The 22,270-nt window shown below is 43.2% G+C and overlaps 2 protein-coding genes and 1 long non-coding RNA gene across 6 annotated transcripts; 1 reads left to right on the top strand and 2 right to left on the bottom strand.

The window, feature by feature from the left end:
- Window positions 1–475: 475 nt before the first annotated feature.
- On the top strand, window positions 476–1,497 carry LOC143011903 (uncharacterized). Its single transcript, XR_012964950.1, has 4 exons — window positions 476–700; window positions 778–831; window positions 961–1,053; window positions 1,256–1,497. It is a non-coding gene; the product is annotated as an uncharacterized LOC143011903 (long non-coding RNA).
- On the bottom strand, window positions 1,394–9,732 carry kif3a (kinesin family member 3A). Of its 2 annotated transcripts, none has more exons than XM_076164923.1 (17): window positions 9,572–9,732; window positions 8,758–9,022; window positions 8,367–8,511; window positions 8,035–8,119; window positions 7,771–7,876; window positions 7,399–7,538; window positions 7,065–7,262; window positions 6,709–6,883; window positions 6,509–6,607; window positions 4,548–4,704; window positions 4,275–4,455; window positions 3,619–3,729; window positions 3,375–3,500; window positions 3,189–3,242; window positions 3,027–3,095; window positions 2,781–2,911; window positions 1,394–2,412 (listed from the first exon to the last, which is right to left on the bottom strand). In XM_076164923.1, the coding sequence occupies exons 1-17, from the start codon at window positions 9,575–9,577 to the stop codon at window positions 2,364–2,366; spliced, it is 2,097 nt and encodes a 698-aa protein (XP_076021038.1). In that variant the 5' UTR covers window positions 9,578–9,732; the 3' UTR covers window positions 1,394–2,363. The 2 variants fall into 2 exon arrangements, with proteins under 2 accessions (XP_076021038.1, XP_076021037.1); XM_076164922.1 differs by lacking the exon at window positions 9,572–9,732 and adding an exon at window positions 9,187–9,500.
- A 301-nt stretch (window positions 9,733–10,033) lies between these two features.
- sh3rf2 (SH3 domain containing ring finger 2) lies at window positions 10,034–20,399 on the bottom strand. Of its 3 annotated transcripts, none has more exons than XM_076164919.1 (11): window positions 20,138–20,399; window positions 19,453–19,848; window positions 17,668–17,940; window positions 16,498–16,593; window positions 15,118–15,498; window positions 12,150–12,271; window positions 11,793–11,963; window positions 11,430–11,695; window positions 11,043–11,323; window positions 10,620–10,924; window positions 10,034–10,531 (listed from the first exon to the last, which is right to left on the bottom strand). In XM_076164919.1, the coding sequence occupies exons 2-11, from the start codon at window positions 19,819–19,821 to the stop codon at window positions 10,351–10,353; spliced, it is 2,445 nt and encodes an 814-aa protein (XP_076021034.1). In that variant the 5' UTR covers window positions 19,822–19,848; window positions 20,138–20,399; the 3' UTR covers window positions 10,034–10,350. The 3 variants fall into 3 exon arrangements, with proteins under 3 accessions (XP_076021034.1, XP_076021035.1, XP_076021036.1); XM_076164920.1 differs by having other exon boundaries at window positions 20,142–20,399; XM_076164921.1 differs by having other exon boundaries at window positions 20,309–20,391.
- Window positions 20,400–22,270: the final 1,871 nt, after the last annotated feature.

Below are 22,270 nucleotides of genomic sequence, written 5' to 3'. Positions count from 1 at the left end.
AATCTGTCATTTAAACTTGTCAGCTGGAGTAAGAGTGAAACTAGAGGTGAGACATATTCATATCAGTAATTCCTTTCCTCAGTCAATTTTTCCTTTTCCTTTTTTCCTTTTCCTAATGCTGTTTGAGATATGGGGGATTCCATGAGGTAGGTCTCTCATGCTTCTATCATGAAGCCATCAAGGCCATGACATGTTAGTTGAAACAATCCTCAACCTTCCCTCTGACCATTTCCATACCATGTTGAATAGGACGTGTGAAAAAAAACATAGATTCTGGGTAATCACCTGGTGGTTAATGGGTAATTACTTGGTATTAGATACTGAGTGAGGATAGGTGAACTGCATGGAATTTTGGTAAGTGAAAAGGATACACGTCATCTTTCCATTTGGTGTGGGTAGTCCTTATTTGGTGATCAGGGAGATACCTGCCTCTGCTTCTGTTGACATCAGGGTGTCTATGAGCATTCGATGATGATATATAAGTAGCAGCTCTTTGAATGTGTAACTCATTCAGCTTTTCACCTGTAACTGGCAGTGTTCATTCACCCTGAACTTCAAAAGCATGGAGACAATTAATATTCTCCGTCTTACCCTGATGCTTATTGTGATGGTCTCTGCGTCACCTACAACTATTAACATGGATGAATTACGCCATGGACAAATCAAGGGGCATGCTCAAAGCATACAAGGACAATTCCCGGTAAGAAATTAGGAAAACTATGTTAGTTGGCTTGCATTTGCTTTTAAATATACTGACATTGTCATTTTTTTCCACAGCACTTGCAAAATAAAACTGTGCCAGTTCTTGGAACTGGTGAAATTACGTGTCTGGTATGTTAAATTATTCTTATTTTCATGATTTTCTTGGGAGTTTGGGGACGTAGGGCTTTATAGCAGGTGTATATTTTGCCTTCACTCTGTTGGATGACATTGCTCAAGCGTTCTCTTCTTATTCCGCAGGACGATTTGTACTGTTTAGCTGCGAAGTCTCTCGAGACGTTAGAAGATGGCAATTTAACAAGGTTGATCTATGCCTTGAAAGAATTTCACATGGTAAGGAGGAATACATAATCCATTCTGAAATCTGATTTGATAAAGAAAATATCAAATTGTGGGTTGGAATTTTAAAATGCCTTGGTTTCAATTCGCAATATTTCACTTACGTACCTTAATGTCCAATGTGTTTTCTAACATGTTCTGTGTTCAGTGAGGTCACTGTGCAATAAGATTTTAAATGTCAAAATGTTTGTTCCAGTCGAAGGGTACCACATGTGAAATAGCTTCCAAGTCTACCAAAATGAAAATGAAGAGGCTGCTGGAAATCATCATTGACTGCTCTGTATTTTGAAAGGAAAACATGAAAATGAGTGATCCACAATTACAATACATGTACTTACATTTAAGTTATTATTTATTGTAAACTGTAATATTTATTTTCTTACATATCTTATTTTTGCAGCATTCATATATACATCAATAAATTGTGATGTCACAGTAGTTTGTAGAGTTCATGAAATTCTCTTTTTACACAACGGTCCATCAGCAATGCCTGAATATCATTTGCATAACATACAACTGCTCATTCACCAACTCGGTGGTTTTACACATAGAGGAGATAATAGATAATAACAATCAAATGGCACTAACATCTGAGCTGTCTGACATGCATGACCTAAGCTTTTGACCTAAAGGAAAATAAAGTATAAAGCTCACCTTACACTTCCAATGCTGAAATACTCTAGGACTCATAGGAGTAAATTACTTGCTTTCTTGGAAGAAAGACTTCTTCCTCCTCTTCCTCTTTATTAGAGTCATTATTATTTCTTGTTTTTTTACAACCTATGCTCAGAGTAGAAAGTACAGAAACACCCTAAATTACAATTCACATTATAATGCATTCATGTCATCCTCCACAAGTGAGCTAGATATTGTAATATGGAAATGATCTACAGAGCCTGAAACCACTTGAAATTATGCTGGATATATTTTTTTAAAAACTGTTATCATTTGGATAGCAGGTCATCACAGAAATAACAAGTGAATTGGGATGTCCCCATTAATGCCAGCGGTGTGTATGTAAAAAGGGATTAAGCTGAGGTTGCTTAAACATGATCCAGGGAAACAGTACAGGTTCACAACTCTCACAGACGTCTTACTATCATACAAACAACAGCCCCCTTGGCCAAGAACTCCATTCCAATCAGCCGCTTGCTCGTTTTTAACATGTTTGTCAGCTATACAGTGTTTTCAGACAGCCTTTTTAATAATGTTTAACATGAAAATCTTCAGACTCAACTAGTGACTTCCTTCACTTAAGGTAACATGTAGATAGCAGTGAAAGGATGCTCTCCCCCGGTTCGTCTTCATTGCAGAAGGGATTCAATCTCGGCATCTAGCTTTGCAGTTCTTTTCCTGTGTAAAGATGGGTACATGATAAGCGTTCAACAAGTTCCAGCCGCTTTCAGCGTTCACATTTCTCAGAATAAGAGTATGTCAAGATAACAGCATATCAAATGGTATAAATAGACAAGTTTTACCGTGGGCGCTGAGAGTTCAAGCCCAATACAAGGAGTAAAAAAAGAATTATTATTTACAAACTAATACAAAAGCAGAATACATATATTTGTCTTTGAATGTGACTGGAGTATGTTTGTTATACAACGTTCATTTCACCACCAAACTAATTTACCCCAACACATTGTATACGTTGTTAAAAGACACAAGCTATTGAAACCACGTATTAGGATCATAGATGTGTTCAAACAACGAATGTGGCTCACCTTCGGCCAGTCTTAGGTCGGCCACTCCTGCCGCTTTTAGAGGTCCGGGGCCTCTCGTGTTTCATCAGCGACTGCCGCATGCTCTCCTCTGTGTAGGCCAGATACTTATGGGACAGATCCACCTCGAATGGCTGCAGGAGTCACGAAGAGACAAATGGGAGGAGAGGAGAGGACAGAGCGCAGGAGAGCTCGGTGAGATCAGTTCATTACAACAAAATCAAGCTTCGGGTCACAAGATAAACTCACATCTTTTTCCTTTTTATCTGGAGCGGGAGTCTGTTTTCTCATATTGTTGCCAGTGTACGCCACGCATTTCTGAAAGACAAGTGGTGAAGCAATCCTCATGTTAGAGTTTGCAGCAATTTATTTCACTATGTTTGTTTTTGTTATTGTGTTTAGGGAACTCACCAGCTGCCATTCTCCAATATCTTCATTCCAGTGCACATAATTCTCTATCATCTCCTACACAGAACAATATGGACATTACTGATTAAAAAGCTTGAAAAATGAAAACCAAATCAAAGTATTATATGTTATACTGTAAACGTACGTGTACACACACACACACACACACACACACACACACACACACACCTGATATTCTTGCGGAATAAAGTTGTCTATGATGAGCATCTGGAGTCGAAGCTCTCGGCTCAGCTGGCGGATGTTCTCCAAAAGGTCTTCAATCTCTCTGTGATTCTCCTGTTGCAGATCTCCCATCTAACACACAGGATTTCAAGCGATGTCAACATATAATCAAACGTGTTCACATGTGACATTGTGGCAGGGATTCATCACCCTGCTTCCCTGATCAGGACTAGTAAGTGCGTGTGCTTACTTCAGCTTTGGCAGCCATCAGCATGGTCCAGACTTTCTTCAGCTTCTTGGTCTTTCCTTGCGCCTCCTCCTGAAGGCTTGTGTATTTCTCCTCAATGTCCAGACGCTCTTGCTGTTTTAAACGGAATAAGGGTCATTGATATGTTACAAGACCTCTGTGTTCATAACTGGGAGAGCAGATTGCTATAGGGCAGAGTGTAATGTATTAACAATCTGTATAATAGCAAGAAAATGTAGGTCAGTGAGTGAATGACTGGCGGGGTGGCGTACACATTTCCCAACAGCAATGATGTGATTGTTGCATTCTAAAGGAAACTAGTGTAAAGCTAAACACCTAACGTGGGCTATGTTTGTTACATCCTGTCACCCACGTTACACCCTGGCAGAGTCATTTATGAGAAACATACTATTCAGTTTGAAGGACATCAAGTTGTGAAACATGTATTGATGTTGTCTTTATAGATAGTGTCTTTATCAATGGCATCACTGTGGGCACTTTCAGAGCATCCTCCGCTGTCATCAACAAGGTCTATGGTGTGGAGACTGATTATCGATGAAGATACACAAATGCAGAGCCCGATTCGTTCGCTGATGTGATTAGCTGTAAGTAGTTTTATTTTGCAGTGAAAATGTGAAACTCTAAATGTCTATCCTTACTTCCTTTTCCTCCAGCTCCTTATGAAGCTGTTCTGCCCTCATGCGTCGCTCTTCCAGTTCGTTGTTGGACTCCTGCAAGAGCTTCTCCTGCTCTTCAGCCTTGGCCAGCAGGTCCACCCCTCCCACAATCACCTTCTTCTCCAAGGCACACAATTTCTCCTGCAGCATGTAATGCTCCTGCCTTGGGGATAGCGGAAGGGGATGAATAACTCTGATTATGTTGAGGAACACAGGACTACAACTGACTTGAGCCTGAAGTTGCAGAGGACTTACTGGGCTTTGAGCAGGTCCTTCTCCCTCTTCTCCAGCTCTGCTCTTGTCTTGTTCCTTTCCTCTTCTGCCATGTCCAGCTTTGCCTCCAAGGCCTTCCTTTCCTCTTCAATCTTCGCCTGCATCTCCACCATTTTGTCAGGGGAAACCTTCTTCTTCCCTGAATAGAGTCAGGGTGCACAGTGCCTTTACTTTAGACGTACAGTGCTTTCCACCCAAACAGTTATTTCTCAGTTTGAAACAAAATATTCTGCAGAATAAAATCATTTTAAATCAGCGTTTTTATTATTCAATCTGTGCAGGTTTAGCCCATAAATAGGCAATTACCACAAAACTCAAATTTCCTAAAAGGAACCTCGATGCTCACTTATTTCAGGAAGCTGCACGAGGAAGTCAAACTTGCTAATGCACAGCATTAAATAATAACTGTTAGTGTAAGCAAAATTCCATGTGTAAATGATATCCAGTGCAAGGTTCTCTTAATGCGTGTGGTTATGAGGATGGAGATCATGACAGCTCTGGACAAACAGAAAGACATTAACAGTGATTACTCAATGCAAACCGTCAGAGTTAGTGGTTTAGCAACAGAAACACACTGTGGCCAGCTTGAGAAATTTATGCGAGTGGAGATTATGTTGCTAGAGGACAGAAGCACCACTTAGATTCTTACACCAACCTCTTTCTTCTTCAATTAAGAGGTGTATTGCAAGTCAGACAGGCAGCATAATGTACCCAGAGGAGAGAGAGAGAGACAAAGAGGAAGACATTACAGAGCAACCTGCAAATCTCATGACTCTACAGAGTGGAGCACTGAAGAAGGAACAGGCAGGGAGAGAGAAAGAGATCAGCACAGTGACATCCCAGCTGCAGCAACACTAACACAACAGCACAGGAAGTGACGACACTGACACGATGCAGTGAACAAAATTATACTTGAGACAATGCAACATGATGTAGATGAAAGGCCTGTGTGTGGAACAGGCAGTCAGTCAACCCTGCACTCGTTTTGATCAAGTGTAAAAAGAGTGCTAATCCTTTGGAAAGGACCGGTGTCCCATTGTGTAACTGTCCCATTCGAAAAATCCATAGCTAATGCAGTGATTTGTCTCCAAACATCCCGGTCAATCCACATCCCTGCATATCACACATTTTGCAAGTGCATTCATGTAAACCCAAACAACAATTTGGACATGACGATACAGGAGTGTTGTCAGCAGCAGATGGGGGCTCGCTAGGCTGCGTGCTTAAAGAAGTGACACAGGATTACATTGGACAGGTAGAAGGAGAAATTCTGCAAACTTAAACCTAACCAAGACTAAACAACCCTCTTATTCTATATATAATCTTATAATTGCTTATTCTAATGCAACTATAATAGCTGATGAAAGTTCAAAGGAACAACTTTCCCTGATTCTAGATGCAAATCTTCAGCAAAAACTCATTTGTTGCATGTAACCTCCTACACAGAGAAAATGAGTCAAGGATCAGGAAAACACCTTGTTAATCCCCCCTGATCATCAGACATGTCCAAACTAAATCCAGCATATAACCTAAAGAAGAATTAAATAAAAGCCAAAACTTACAATATGATCTGATTTACTTCTATCTGGAAAACAAGCAACGTCAAATAAAAATTTAGGAAAATGGCTTCAGAGTGAGATTCTTATCACATGTTTAAGCATCTGGATGACTTCAGTTTGCTTGTTCTGTTGTGCTCAACGCTTTCCACTCAAAGGCAGAAGAAATTGTGAGAGAAGGAGGAAAACCACATGGCTGTTTAAGTTAATGAAGAAAGTTGAGTCCATATGCAACGTGCCGGAATCTGATATTTGGTCGTTATCATGTGCTGACTCTTTCACCATGATACACATTACATGAGCAGGGGATTGCATCAGCCCCCCCTGATTTTGAATATTTTTTAAATCTCATGTAATGTGTGTAATATGTAATAGTTCATTTCTTACCTCTTCTTCTCCTACGGCCTTCTCCCGCCTCCCCTCCTCCATCGTCACCGTCATCCAGCTCGTCTGACCCGCTGCCCTCCGATCCAGAGATCTCTTCCCCTGGGGTGGCAGAACACGACATATTCAAAAGTCAAGTTGTAAATTCTTTAAACTGGATTCTTCACAGCTGAAACAGAAGAATGGCGATTACGAGTCCATACCTTCCTCCAGTTTCTTCTTCAGCTCCTCGATCTCCTTCTGAAACTGACGCAGCAGGGCATCCTTGGGGTCCTCATTGATCCTGGCTTTGTTCTTGATGTTTTTAGCCCTATTAGCATAGCGCAGAGTACTAATGGTCTCATCATAGTTGTAGTCAGCAGGGCCGATATTTGCACACTAGAGGGCAGAAACAAATTAAGGAAAACTATTGGAATTTTCTGCCATTTCATTATCTGCCATTATCACACTTACGCATGCATTTATTGCTTTGTGTGGTCAGTAATGTAAGTGATTGTTGCTTAAGGAGGACATGGGTCTAAAGCACAAGAGCAAACAGTATAAAATGTGTTTCTTGTACCATCATGGTCTTGGAGTTTCCACCTAGTGAGTCCTGCAGCAGACGGGTGAGTTTGGAGTTCCTGTAGGGTACGTGTGTGCTCTTTCCATCCACCAGAGCAGAGATGACATTACCCAGCGTGGAGAGAGAGAGATTGATCTTGGTTGCTTCCTTTAGTCGCTGGCCTGTGGCTCCAGTCTTCCCCTGTCTCTCTGAACCCTAATGATGGATGCAATGTCACATAGCGATTAGATGGTTTGTGGGTGATAAGGTGTATTTACTTGTTGCGGGAAGATCTAATCTTTCTACGAAATAGATGTAAGTTTCTACTCAGAAAAGGGCCACAGATAGTTACCGCCAGATCGACCAGATGAAGTTTGCCCATTCGCACATGCTGGTTTCCATCCACACCTTTCTCGCTGCACTCGACAGTGATGGTGAAGATGGCATGTGAGCGTGAGCTGTGCTCGTTCATGTTGGTGGCACCAACAGAACCTGAAGAATGAAATAACAATTAGTCAGTGACATAAGACAACTTTAAAATTGCTTCATTCACTTCAGTCATGAAATGATGAATTTTTTTGACTAATATAGAAAGTAAATTTTTTGCCGTTGACTTTGATAGTATCAGTTTCTCCAACTTCCATTTTTAACCACATGCAAGAAAGGTGAGAGGAAGATCTGCTTTTGTGGGCACAATTTCTGGCCTATCAGATATGATTCTTACGGTTTTTGTGTCCTAGTATCATAATCCTGTCCATGTCGTCAGCATTGTTCACCACGTAACCAGAAAGGTCTTTGATATAAACACCAACATCTGGTCTTTCTTTCACCTGTCATGAAACAAATGGAAAGGAATACAAACACATCTAATCAGCATTCTATTGACTGTGGTGCCCTTGATAACACACTCAGACTAAACAAGTTGACCAGTCGGCTCAGATAGTTTTGCTGTTCATCATTGAAGTCAGTGATGTCATGTTGCATTCACCTCCAGCCTCTGCATCTGGTCCTTGCCCAGCAAATCCCGCACTTCTTCATTGTAAATCTCCAGGTATGACACACGAACCAAAAACCTGTGATGGTTAAACATGCAAATGTGAGATAAATTCTGGAATGTGAAACTGCATAACAGTGCAGTTCTCTTGGTACAGGTTCTTCCTTTTTCAACTGTGGCAGAGTGCACTAATTTGACTTTCAAATGAAACCCATGCCTAAAGATTTGATTTACTGCTCATATAAACACTTCCATCTGAGTTGTCGATCAAACTAATAACGAGCGCCACGGCAACGTAGAACACTGTTTACTGACTAGACCTTTACCTGGTGTCACCTTCTGCCTTGGCAATATGACCAAAGACATGAGCAAAGGAGTTAGGGATTATCCCCCTGAGCTCTGGTACGGCTCTCACACCCTCCATAGTGAAGGTTTTTCCTGTGCCAGTTTGCCCATATGCAAAGATGGTGCCTGAAATTGACAGTAGAGGGCGGTATTACACATCAGTGCCAGTATAGATGATAGAAATACAATTTATCATACAGACATACACCTTAATTAATCATGAAGGAGTAAATGTTGATATTGCTGCAATCAAATAAAGGACTGGATTTGTCAGAACACGTTTATAATGCATGAAATCATTATTGTGATGACAGATTTGAAGGTAATAGGATATTATTAAACACGTTTTGTGCATGTCAAATAAAATTTTACCATTATAACCCTCTAATACTGAGTCAATGATAGGACGGGCTGTCAGATTGTAAACATCCAGCTGTTTGCTGTCTGGTCCAAACACGGTATCAAACGTGAAAGTCTTGGGAGGCTCTTGCGGGGTCTCCAGTTTGTTGACAGTTATGGTCCCACGGATCTCGTCCACGACGACGGCCTGTCTGTGGCCCATCATCTTCTCTTTCTGGTTGAGAGGACGACATCTCACCACCACCTTTACATTGTCACTTACTTCCAGCTTACTGATCTGGAGAGTAAAGGAACATGCAGGAAAGGGAAATGTCAGCTGTCAGAGAATACAAGCACATAACGGAGACACTGTAGTGATCGGTAGCTTTTCTGATGAGCCACGGCCATAAGCTTGTAACACAAGAGTTTCTAATCTATGAGTTTACCGCTTTCATTATTTACGTTTTGTGAAGTCATCGTTACACGTCATATGATGTATGGTTCATAAGCGTTTGCCCGATTTGCCTTGCTGAGTTTGCTGGGTTGCTAGGCAAGCACATAGCTAGTAGAACACAAAGCCATACGATCACTGGCGAGCACCACAAAATAGAGAATATGTTCTGCCAGAATCCCACATTGCTAGCAGTCAACGTCGATCGCTTTAAAATGGTTGCCTTGTAGCATGTGACGTTCTGGGCTATATGCTATTTCACAGCATCAGCATGGATGAGTAGCAACGGCGAAGCTGACAATAGCTAGCGAGTTAGCATCACATCAGGCAGATCGGGGAAAGGGAGGAGCCCCTGTACAGAGAAAACACAAATAAAAAAAAGGCGTGGCGACTTACCTTCATGGTGAAAATGCACAAGGGTGATTCTATTGTGGGTTTATAAAACGACGTCCGAGTTAGAAATAATTGTCAGTTTGCTTTAGAGCTATCTAGAGGAGTGAAATGAGAGCCTAGTGCCCATATTATCAAAGGGCTCACAGCCGCGAGCTCACCCTTCCCCTGGTACGCATGCGCGGTTTTCAGTCGCTCGCGCACTGGTGGACCACCAGCTGCAGATTGAGATGAGAGCGGTGACGTAGGTGATGGAGATGAAGCATATTATGAATGTAAATAAACACTTTATTCTGCAAAATTACCAAGTATACTTCAAGTACCTGTAGTAGTAAAACACCAAACTCTGTGTGTTCTGGAAGTATTTATTACCACATATGGAGTTACAGCATTTTAACTTCATGTAATTTCTCTATACTTATACTTATGTTATTTGATAGTTTATTTTGTGGGTTTTTAAAAAAGGCACTCATTCACCAATAGATGCAATATGAGGAAAACAGGGAACAGTCGTTAGGTGGGTTTTTGTGCAAAATCGTATTATAGTACATGTGTAACAAACATGCACATCTAATCCAGGACCGAAAATACATCTTTCAACCACACTCGACATCTCAGCACAGAAACAAACTCATCTTCAGGATTGTCATTTGGCAGTATTACCCTTTGGAACAGTACACACATAGGCCCTATTTTGTTTACCAGGCCAGTCAAGTAATTTGGCAGTTTAAATAAAGACAATACAGCAACACGAATGACTTCAGTACTTCAATATCACTACAAAGTCAGCTAAGCCTCTCGAGGACCTGAAGAATACTGTTATGGAATATGCCCGTCTGGCCACTGCCCTCCTGTGTAACCAGAACCCGTCCATCGGGCCGAGGCCTGTGGACCAAGACGTGCTCTCCGTGAAGCAGACTGAGCTCTGAGTCTGTCTGGGCTAAATGCGTCGCGCTCACTCTGTGCCTGCAAAGAATAGAAAGAACAGATGCTATTAGATACTTTACAGTGTTACACATCAGTAAAAATCCCCCAGTGAGAAAACAAAGTGTACCTGCTGGGGCTGAACTGAGCTGACGCGGCAGACAGAGACGGCTGTGATGACGGTGGTTTATGCAGGTTGGAATTAAGATCTGGCATCATTTTCTCTAGGCCTTTCCGAAGAATTGGAGCTTTTCCTTCTTTGAGAATGATCCCGGGTCCATCTCTTCCCAGGGTGAGCGACGGGGCCCACACTTCTAATGGAGGGGGGCCAGGCTGAGAATTTGATGACACCTGGTTTACTGAGGACCAAGAGGAGGTCCTGAGTGTGGACGGTGGGGAGTCTTCCTCTGTGAGAAACCGCACTGACTTTCCAGGCTAGGACAGAAAAATATTTATCATAAGGGACAAGCATGGACACAGACACAGATACTCACATAAAACAAAACAATGCATAAACAGTACATGACATCCTCTTTGAAGAAATCAACAGTACCTTCTCTGTATTGTTCTTGTGTGAATCAGGTTTGATCAGAATTGAGTGAGGACCGTTTGGATGTTGTCTGTCGTGCTTGAGGTCCATGAGCACTGCAGCAGCAGAGGGCGCTGCTGGCTCAGACAGACGGCCCAGTGGTCTGCCAAGGTTGGACAGGATGCCGCTGCCTTTCTTCCTTTGCAATGCGGGCGAGTAGCCTGATGCCTGTACATGTGCAAAATGTGTGTGCTGTGAGTTGGACGGAGCATTCAAATTGGTAGCATGGCTTAACTGGTTTGAGCCTGAAAAATAAAACATAAAAAAGAAAATCAGAAGCTTTTGAGAACATCTTCAATGTCCGGGTTACATCAATGTGTTAGAGGATTGTTGTGGTTGTTTCCCACTTACCTTTAAGTGGGTTAAATATGCGCCTCACAGTGTCCCATCCCTGTGTACCCCCATACAAGGTCGTGCCGGGAGCTGACATTGCATGCTGTGTTCCGTTTGGTGCAGATGGGCCCTGTCCTGTTGAGTATATCATCCCATCTGGGTTCACCCGATCCAGAGCAAGGACCACAGCGGGATTCCTAGAAGTTGTTGGTCTCTTTCCAGCTGCTGTGTTGTATTGTGACGATGCAGCAGCTGCTTTGTTCTCTATGAGTCTTGCTGAAGTTCTAAAAGGGAAGAAATGAGATAAATGAATACAATCTACAGATCATACACCACACAGTCTACTTAATGTGGACATGGTGACGTGAGACAAAATTTCACCTGAGCACAGGAGTGACGTAGTTGCCAGGAAGAATCCCCACTTTGCCCGTTCTGAGCGATAACCCACGCAGCCAGCCTTCTCTAAACTTTCCATACACTCCCACCATCTCCCCTTTCCTCAGCTCCAGCTCCTCTGATCGTTGTGGCTTATAGGAGTAGAGGACGGCACACCTGAAACATCACACACACACACACACAAAGATTCTTGATTAAACTCAAATACACAAAGAACTTGTATCAGTAGTATTCTACTTCTATGTGGGTATTTCATTATTTGTCGCTTCTTTTTGCATTTTTGTGTAACAGCTGTGATCCAACATTACCATAACATTAAGACAGAGTTGTGCTTTGACTCACACGCTGATGGAGAGCTGCTGCGTGGAGGAGTTTTTACTGTCTGTGGAGGCAGATGGCATTTGGGGGTTGACTAAGGCCATGGACACGGTGGGTGGAGCATCACTGCTCATCTTCTTCTCACTCTGTAAAGAAATCAGACTCAATTATCATCACAAGGAATGCAAAATGACATTTATAAAGAATATGAGAAAACAAAACCAAGACACAGTGGAGAAGATTCTATTCTATAATAACTGCAATTTTAACATGTTCAATCAGAGCTCCAGTGTAAAGGATATACAGCATGACATTATAACTCATTCAGATTTCATGTTTCAGACAGGCTCTAAGGCAGCAGACAGTGAGTCAGCCATGGGGTGGTTGTGACACTGAGGTGTGCCTTCCAACCGTTAACGACACACTCTCAAGCTTAATGGTAGTTAAATGATCAGATTGATCAGACACACTGGCGACCTGCCATTGTGCCATCGTTGCAGAGAAGTGGAAACATTTGTCTGGTTCCATTTATCTTCTCAGCGACGTCGACAATATATTTGCTGCTATTTACAGCAGAGGCAATATTCACCCCCTTTGCTTAAAGCTTTAATTCTAGCCTATGGGCTCTGGGTTTCCCTCTATATGTCTCCATATCCTAAAGCTCTCCCATTATTACGCTGTAAAGCTGTTAAAGTGCACCACAGGCAAGCACAAAGGGATTCATATGTAAGATGCCTCCACAGCTGCTCGGTCTCATTTGGCTTTATCAAAGGCGGTGTTGTGAGGCAGGAGTTAAGTGGAGGTTGTGTAGTAATATCCTGAAGACATATGGCATATAGGAAATAACGTAGAGGAAAGTGTACGCTAAGTTTAGAGCGAGTGTTTCATAACAAGGGGAGCACATGATTTTACAGTCCACTACTGAGATAAGTACCAGAACACTTTCCTTTAAAGAAACTGTATGTGATCTCAAACTGTGCCTCTTTAATTTCACCACAATAATTCTGTGATGCTAAGTAAAAACTTGCCGTGTGGTCATTTGTGCGCTGGTAAAAGTTTATTACACAGCCCAAACCTTTCAGTGTGAGAGGTAGCTGATACAAATAAGCCAAAATTGAGCTTTTATGTGTTCCAGATGATTGAAATCAGTCGTTTTTGGCTCCTGTTTACAGAACCGTGCCAATAATCACACCATACATTATCCCATGCAGAGTGAGAAGCCACATGTGTTCGTGCGACAGCAGAGCCAGAGGTGAGTGCTGATGGGAGGCAGGACTAAGAATAGCACACAAACTGAATGCAAGCTCGGTCAGAGGTGAACTTTGCAGCCATAGATCCTCCCCCCCCTCCACTCTAAGTGGGCAAGTGCGTGGCTTGTCAGCTATTATTGGCCCGCTGATGTGAAAAGGACTGTTACCTGCTTAGTGAAGAGGAAGGACTTTCAAGGCAGAGGAAGAGGAACACTCTCTTATGTAACAAACATTAGCAGTGATGCATCATCTTCATCAGCATCATCATTATTATCAGCAAGAGAGATAAGCAGACAAAGGGAGTGACTCAACAAGCCTCCCACTTCTTCATCATTCCTCTTTCCTAAACACTTCTGTCGTATTTCGTCTCACCTTTTCCTGTCTAATCTGTGTTTTACTGCCTTATCGCTGCCACTTCCTCCCCCTCCCTTCCTCCTCTAGCTTCCTCCAAACAGTATTTTATGCTCCGCCAGGTATAATTGCAGGGTATAGAGCAAATATATTTTATTTGGATCAAAGGAAATCCTTCTCACAGAGGGCAGGGCTCTTGGCAGCAGGGTGTGTTGTAAAGCCTGGCAGAGGTTTTTATGTTGCCACTGCAATCTGGCAAACTGCTTTATTACTTTATGTATTTAAGTATTTATTGTCTGACAACTGAGCTCTTGTTGATAAAATTGCACATGTATGTTTTTCACATCATAGTGTAAAATATAAAAATGCGCTACCTAGACTGGAGCACGTATGTTTAACCCCTTCTGCACCTTTCACCACCTGCTTTTACCACATGTTCACTATTAAGCAAAACGAAAATAACACAAATCCCACTGAGTCTTGACTGTGCGTGGAATATGCAGCATGTATTTGGTTGATTATATGAAGAAAGAAAAGATGGCTTAAAGGTCCTAAAGGTCCCAGACACCAACAGATGGATTTGTCTCCTTTTATAAATGCCAAGGGCAACCCTGAGAGAAATGGCAGAAGGTAGCAGAGGCTCTCAGTTGGGCTAATAGGTCATTTGGATGATGAAATAGAAGCTCAGCTCAGTCTTTCAGATGTATTTACGAGTTAACAGAGGTCATTTAATTCTGGCCTCTCTATTAAACACGCCAGTCACAGCATCAAAAGAAGCTTTGGTTGTTCCACTCCAGCTACACTGATTAGATTTCTAAGAGTGTGTCAATCAACGACAGACCTTCCATAAGTCCTTACATGTCACCCGAGCTGACTCACAGAGACCACACACACCCTGCTGACCTGCTATTCTTCTCTGTCTAGAGAAGCTGGCTACCGTCCCAGTTACAGCACTCTGACTGACGACCTCTTCAGTCTTCTCACCTCCAGACCTGACAACACATCTTTCTTTTTTAGCCCATTTCCAAATGTGTGTTCCTCCCAAAGTCTTAATCATCCGCAACTTAATCACTGAGGGCGACGCCAACGAAAGGGCAACGCCTCGGTCTGGTTCATTCCTTAAGCTTAATGTCATGGCTTCCTCCCTGCACTCCTGAGAATAACTTCCCCTTGGTGACTCAAAGAAAAACAATTGTCTTTGGAAAACTGTCTAGCCATTTGCCAACCACATGGTTTCTGTTAATGCAAATTATAACACAAAGACACACCCACGAACCTGAAGTTTAGCTCCGAGATGATTAAAGTGAGGAATGTGAAAGAGCTAAAAGAGAAAAAACTTCATAAAGTAATGAGACGTGCGTAAAGAAAGGACCCGTTAGCGCCTGACTCACCTGTGACAGCCGTCTGTGGGAACTGCTGGCGTGGCGTTTCAGATGGTGAGAGTGTCCCCGGTTGACAGGGGGACCAGAGAGACGGTGTGTGTGTCCCTGGTGGTTGAGGTTACTGAAGGTGCTGATGTTGGCGGTCTCTCCTTTAGTGGTTTGATAAAAGTGGGTGTTGTTGGTGCCGGGGTGCTTTCGATGGTTGGACGGTGACAACGCATTGATGACCGTCGTCTTTCCTGGGACTTGAGGGACTCTGTAGTAGGAGGTCCTGTTGGACGTGTCGGCGGCCTTGTCTTTGCCCCCACCACTAGTCCGATGGTGAAATTCTGCTGAGTCACTCCCCTTCCGACTCTTTCCCTCCAGGAGTTTGGCAGCCGCCGCGTTGGGCTGAAAAGACACAAATACCAATCACAGTGAAAACAGTCGGCATCCTCCACAAGTCGCTCCTACCTGTTACTGGCACCTGTCAAACTCTGCACCCGGCCGATCAGAATAACGCCTATATAAATTTGCCCACTTATGATTTCTCCTCTCACCCCTTTAACTTGTTGGACAGCCAGGCAGGCAGGAGGATCGGTAGGAGCAAATAAGTCAGCCCTGGTGCTGAGGTAGGAGCAGGAGGCAAAGTGAAAGGCAGTGCCACGCAGGCAAGCAGCGCAGGGTTAATGCGCTCACTCCCCACAGTGATGTGCTGTTATGCCACCCAAGCAGAGAAAGCATTACCATGTCTTCACGCCTGGCTGCATGACATGAGGAGAGGCAGACAAGAGAAGAAAGGGGAGTAGGAAGGAAGGCAATACAGTGGCAGGGAACGATGAAGAGCTGAGGCAGAGTTTTATGAGCGGGTGAGCGGTGGATAAGAGGAGGAAGAGAAGACTATAACAAGGAGAAGAGTAAGAAAAATGAGGGGAAACTATATCAGAATTGATGACAAGACAAGAGACCCAACCAAAGTCATTTCCCACAAGGTAATGAGGCACCACATTAACCAAACTGTGTGACTGAATACAAATTTCCACAGCATGGATGAAGTTAATTCCTGCAGGCAGAAAGTACAGAGGAAAACAAATGACAGTCAGCCAGCTAAGCAAGCGCTGCAAACCTGAGTAAGCTTCACAGTCACACACTAATGAGCAGCTGCAGACACAGCAAGGACTCACAAATGAGCTCTCTGCTTCAGCACTTTGCAGGGCACAAGTGACATTTACGGATGAATCAAAGATTTGAATGAAAATCAAGGTAGTGCCCAGGCACTGACCTGGAATTAAGCACCGAGGTCTACGGTTCGTTTCTTTACAAGAGCTTAACTGTGAAACTGAACTGCCAGCATCACAACCTCGATCACACTTAAAAGGCGAAAGTAAGCAATCAAAACAATAAACTAACCTCAGTAAACTGCAGGGGACAGAGGCCAACTTTGTCCCCTAACTTGACCTCAATCCAGTGTTCATCCACTCGTCTGATGACAGTAAGGACGTCCCCCTGTAAACCAGGATTGGAGAGGTAAGGCAACAAGCAGATTGAAGTGATAGAGGAAGAAAGAGACGTGAGGTTAGAGTCTGAAAGAAAACACAATACGGATATCAGGTGCTTGGAATAGATGCAGCTTCTACCCCTGAAGCCTAAGCACTCAGCTCGCTCAGAAACCCTTTGAGCGCTGCAAGCTCCAGCAATGACATCAACTCCCTTTGTGTCTACGGGCCGAGTCCTTTCTGTGTCCGGCCCTGCTCTCAAACCCACCTGACTATCTGCTTTCAGCTCAAGTGTTTTAATGGAAAGAATACAAGTACTGATGCTCTTATGTAACTTCCTAAGTAACAGCGTCTGCAGCGGCGGTCTGTGCCTCCAGCTCCACAAGTTTGTCTTTACTCCCATTGCCCAACAGTGGGAAAGATAAAAAAGCAATGACTGTTGTGTTTTAGTGCAGAACAGAACAGTTTAGACATATTTCAAACTGTTTCAGATGAAGATCCAGAAGACAACGTCCACAATACACAATAACATTTTATATGAAGGTTGTTTTATAACTTTATCTTGGCAAAAGAAAGTGTAATCAGAGGACGGTTGAGCCTTGGCAGAGGTATGTCAAGGCTCTACACTCTGACAGCAGCCTGAGATTCATTGCATATGAATCTATGCATTATGCATTCAATAAATATAACGTAAATAAAATGTAAACAGCAACGGGAGGCAGTGGCTCAGTGGGTAGAGCTTCAGCTTGGGAACCGGAGGGTTGCCGGTTCGGGCCCCTGCCAAGGTGCCCCTGAGCAAGGCACCGAACCCTCAATCGCTCCCCCCTCTGCGAAGGGTGGTAATGTAATATAGGTCGCTTTGGATAAAAGCGTCTGCCAAATGATCGTAATGTAATGTAATAACAGAATAGCTATCAAAGGCCAGTCATCTTCTAATGAAATAAGATAAGAGATTACTGGATAAATGACTACAATTACTAACCAATGACTCATTCTATCACTTAGGATTTTGAAAGAGCGTGAAGTGTGAATTCTAAAGTGACTTGACTCAAGGACTGTTGGGTTAAGTGAAGTAGTTTCAGACCTTGAAGAAGCTGTGATATTTACAGTCCTCCATGTTCATCTCCTCAGGGTTAAAATCACACAGGGCCCTGCAGAGAGGCGGCGGCTGGGACTGCAGCTGAGGCGTCTGGCTGCTGCCCGGCTGCACGCCCCCACTGACAGATATACTGCTACTGTCACCAGCGTTGCCGTGGTGCCAGTTCTCATCCACTCTTGTGTTGGCGTTGGCGGCCTCGGGGAGCAAGTCTCCCAGGTTATACCCTCTTGTGTGGTTGTGAACCGCTCTGACGGGAACCTGAAGAGACGGAGGGAGTCACACATCAGATTCCGTACGTTCAAGAGTCTTTTGTTCGACGTGATTAATTACTCAAGATGGTGAAATCAATCTCTGTATGGATTAGTGGGGTGCAACTCTCAGCAGATAAAAGTGTCTTGCAAGTACAAATACATTTGCAGAAGGTGAGACGTGAAACTTTTTAGTGTGGTCTACACTTTTAAAGTGACAAATTGGAACACAGAAGACCTTTGCTAACAAGAATGCAAGCGGTTGAGAAATAAAGGGCCAACACAACAGGGAGCAAGAAACGACCTCGGCTCAGTTTTCTGGGAAACGTCCCAATCTAAACACACATTGTAGACTCTCAGCCAGGATGTGTTGTTGTCGGTTTGTCTACATTGGTTAACACGGCTCTTAACTAGAGCACAAGTTGACACAGAACACACAGCATGTGGATATGTTGATTTGCTGTACAAACACAAATGTCAAGTGTCAAAACTGTGGTGTAAGATACCGATCAGTGACGATCAGTTACCGTCAATCTTGTTCTTGAATCTGGTAGATTATGTTTAGGAAGCAGACTAGAGTTTACATCGGTTACTTATTTATCAGAGAAAGTTATCAGAGAAATGATATGATGATATTTCAGATGACATACTGGACATATTGTGTTGTCAAGTAAGTCTGAAGACAGATGGAAGATAAAGTAGGAAGTAAATAGGTCCCATGTTCAGAATGATATGATGAGCAAACCATGCTTAATGACTAAACAGTCAACAGGTTTGATGGGATTTTGTCACTTTAGGATTGTGACTCAAGTTAAAAACATTCTGAGCGGTGAGATCATTACCCAGGTCTTCATACAGCAGCGAGAGGAAGCACCCCTGGTTAGTAATTGAACTTTGGAACAGATCAGATTATGCATTCAGCTCTACTCTAGTACTACTTAACTTTCAGGTCTTTGCATGTAAATTTTCTGAAACTAATGAAATCAAAGTCTGCCTGATGGCTCAATGTATTTACGGAAAATAGGTTAAATCGTGCAAAAACACTATCATTTAAAGTTGATAATTTCGCCAGCAAATCCTATTATATTTGGTCATAACAATGTGAGAATAGCATTTAACATATTACATTGTTTCATTTCTATAATAGTGCAACTCTGAACAGTTATGAAGTAATGTCCTGTCCTCAGTTTTAGATAAATTGCATCTAATCATCAAAATTCTATCACCAAATGTCATCTAAAATACAAACAAATGACTTCACATATTCCAGTGTTTAGTGTGACCTTAGTGTGACCTTAGTGTGACATTTTGGTGGACCTGACAGCAGCCCTGTGATTTACTTAAAGTGGATATAAATGCACACACAACAAAACAATAACCTGAACTGCCCTGAAAACTTTTTAAACATTTGAATTGTCTGTCGCAAAACAGAGAAAACACACACCAAAAGTTGTTCTCACTCAGTGTGCATAGTACCCCCCTGCCAAGCTCTTGGTAGTGTCTGTCTGGGTTGCACACTCACCTCACTGTGTCCTTGCCTCTCTCTGCGTTGAGTGCCGAGAGACTCCAGCTGCTGACCTTCCTTGAGTCTGAAGCTGCTCCTGAAAAAGGGCACAGTGTAGGCCATCTGCCTGCCTCTGCTGGGCCCCGTGGGGCTCTGGAGCCCCTCCAGGAGCCTTACGAGCAGGGGGTTTGCAGGAAGCTCCTCCACTGTCCTGGCAGAAACAGGAGTGCGGCACTCTGGGCAGATGAGCTTGGAATGGGCCACCTCCTGCCTCTGTAGGCAGGACATACAGAAGGTGTGCTGGCAGGGCAGAACCTTAGCCGACACGTCCAGCTGCTCCAAACACAGAGGACATTCCAGCAGGGCCAGGACAGACAACTCCTCCATTTTAAAAGGGACTCTTCATCTGGAACTCTGTAATCCAGAAGAAAACAATGAACAATGTGGGTCTCTTATCAAATATACCACAATAAAATGATACATCACACACAAACCATCATTACTCATCGAGGTGAACAAACTCAGATTACTAGGGCAGCTGGATAAAGAGATCGCGTCATGGCTGTAGACAGCGCGCGTGGTGCTACAGGTGTCAGCTCACCTGTGTGGACAGGTACGACAACACGGAAGACAAACCAATAACACACGGCCATGTCTGCCGCGAGTAACATTCACACATCAAACAGTAACACTAATGACTTACATACGTGTCCGTCCATTGTTAGTCCATTAAATTCGAGTAGGAAGTGCGTAAATTCGCCCTCACTCGCCGCGCCGCTGTGGCCGTGACGCAGTGAGGTGAGGACGGGACGGAGTGGAGCTGAGCAGCGGGGACGGACACGTTACGTTACCGTGACCAGCGAGCAGCACGTACCGAGGAATAGCGACCGGGTCCCCGCGTGTAGACATAAGACTGTGGGCAACCTGTTAACAACGTCCCCGGTCCAAGCAGGAACTGTACAGTCGGTTTTCAGTGTCATGTCCGACACAGTTTAACCCTTAAGAGTTTCGACATGTTGATTTATTGTCTTCGTTGGAGGGTGAAAGTGGGAATGAGAGGAAAATAACACGTTAAGGAATAAAAAGCAAATGTTACACTGCAACATATATTTTGTAATTCACTCATATTTATCCCAAAATTTTGTATTTCATTGTGTTTATTGGTCTATAAATCTAAATCATTAGCTTCAATTTTCTCATTAAGTCGTTTTCTTCGCGCAGTAATTTTTTTTAAATGTATTTCTATAGTTAACTTTCACTTGTAGCGTTTATTTGTGCTTTAAAAAAGCCAAACACAAAAGTAAACCAAATGAACATTAAGTAGTTGTGTGGCGTTCACTGACATGTAACTTGGTCTCCCTCTGCTGGTGCATTCACTGACCAGCTGCCAGCACACATCCCAGTGGGGAGGGGTAGAAGAAGGAGTGAATACTTCTGAGCTAGTATCCTTCCTTTACACACGTAAATAGAAACATGGAGCGCAGAAAATATATAAGCATCTATGATAAGTATCTTTGACGTTTCATGTCCTTGTGTAGATTTTATTTCTAAACCTCACAAACCCCAAATTCCCTGTCTTGCATCCTGAAGTTGAATAATTTATCCACATTGGCTACGTACTAAAGGTTCAGGACATCCATTTGAATTTTTAACACGGGCATGAATGTTTCATTTCTTTCTTAACGTCAGCAGGACTCGGGGAATTCTTAAAATGTACATATGGCTTTTAAAGGGAGAGAGGGCGTAACGGAAAAATGGAGTGAGATTATCCATGATTTATTCACATGTTCATATCAGTGTTGACGGATGCCTTTCCTCTCAAGCGTCAGAGTTTAATGGATGTGGCAGACTGTATTTTCCCGGGCCATTCGTATTATTTCTGCTGCTACAAATGAACTTACTGCGTGATGACTGCAGGGTGTTTTATTTAGTGTTCCCATCTCTAAGCCCGTGAACCTCCTGCCACCTAGTCAACGATGCAGAGGGTGGCGTGTCATTGTTTTGCTGCTCATTTAAAGTCAGCGCACAAACGTCTGTAAACTGCGTGTGGCTCCACGGCCGGGCAGCCTGGCCTCCACAGAACAGCCTGAAATGTTGTGGGACCACGTCTGATGATTCTTGATGTACAGTCTATCTGATGGAGAGGGAAGTGTCTCCCCTGGGAGCGCCCTGGAGCCCAGTGTGCTGTCTCTCGAAATATCATGGCTTGTCACAGATGCTGTATAAGGAGGAGCACCTTCTCCTCGGGCTTTCATGTTTTATTTAAAATGCTTTCTTACACAGAGAGAGCTGCTAACCCGTTGAATGGGATGTGTCACAGCAATGCCTCTCACTGCTCCCTCTCTATTTGGAAGCACGTGTATCTGATCGTTTCACTGTTTGTGTGCAGAAGTGTTTAAGAGTGTATTACTTAGGGAGTATTAGTGCACAAAACTATGAAACGAGCTTCTGCTGAAACCTCCACCCAAAGCTTACTCACTCTCATACATGTAGCTATTGTAAGGTATTGTTTGTATGACTCATTTTATTGTTACTCTTTGTTTTCAGGGGCATGAACTAACTGACTTTTGTGCTTTCTCTCACAATGTGAACATTAGGTTAATCTGTCGTCTGTGTCTGCAAGAGAAACACATATTTCCGGTCCAACTGGTCCAACTGGAACATCCACAATTTTTTCGGTTATTTATACTTGTGTGTGTGCACCTGTGTGCGTGTGTGTGTGTGGGTCTACACGTCCACCTCACCTTATTTTCTAGCTGGGTGTCCGCTCTCTTTGCCTCACAGACAAAGTCCTGCAGTTGCCAAGAGACAACAGGGTGAAATGTTAATGGCTCCC

The sequence above is a fragment of the Genypterus blacodes genome, unplaced genomic scaffold (assembly GCF_046128005.1).
Source record: "Genypterus blacodes isolate CSIRO-AG114 ecotype Tasmania unplaced genomic scaffold, CSIRO-AGI_Gbla_v1 ptg000139l_1, whole genome shotgun sequence".
Classification (NCBI taxonomy): domain Eukaryota; kingdom Metazoa; phylum Chordata; class Actinopteri; order Ophidiiformes; family Ophidiidae; genus Genypterus; species Genypterus blacodes.
Note: the sequence above shows the minus strand (reverse complement) of the source record. Positions and strands in the feature narration are given on the sequence as shown.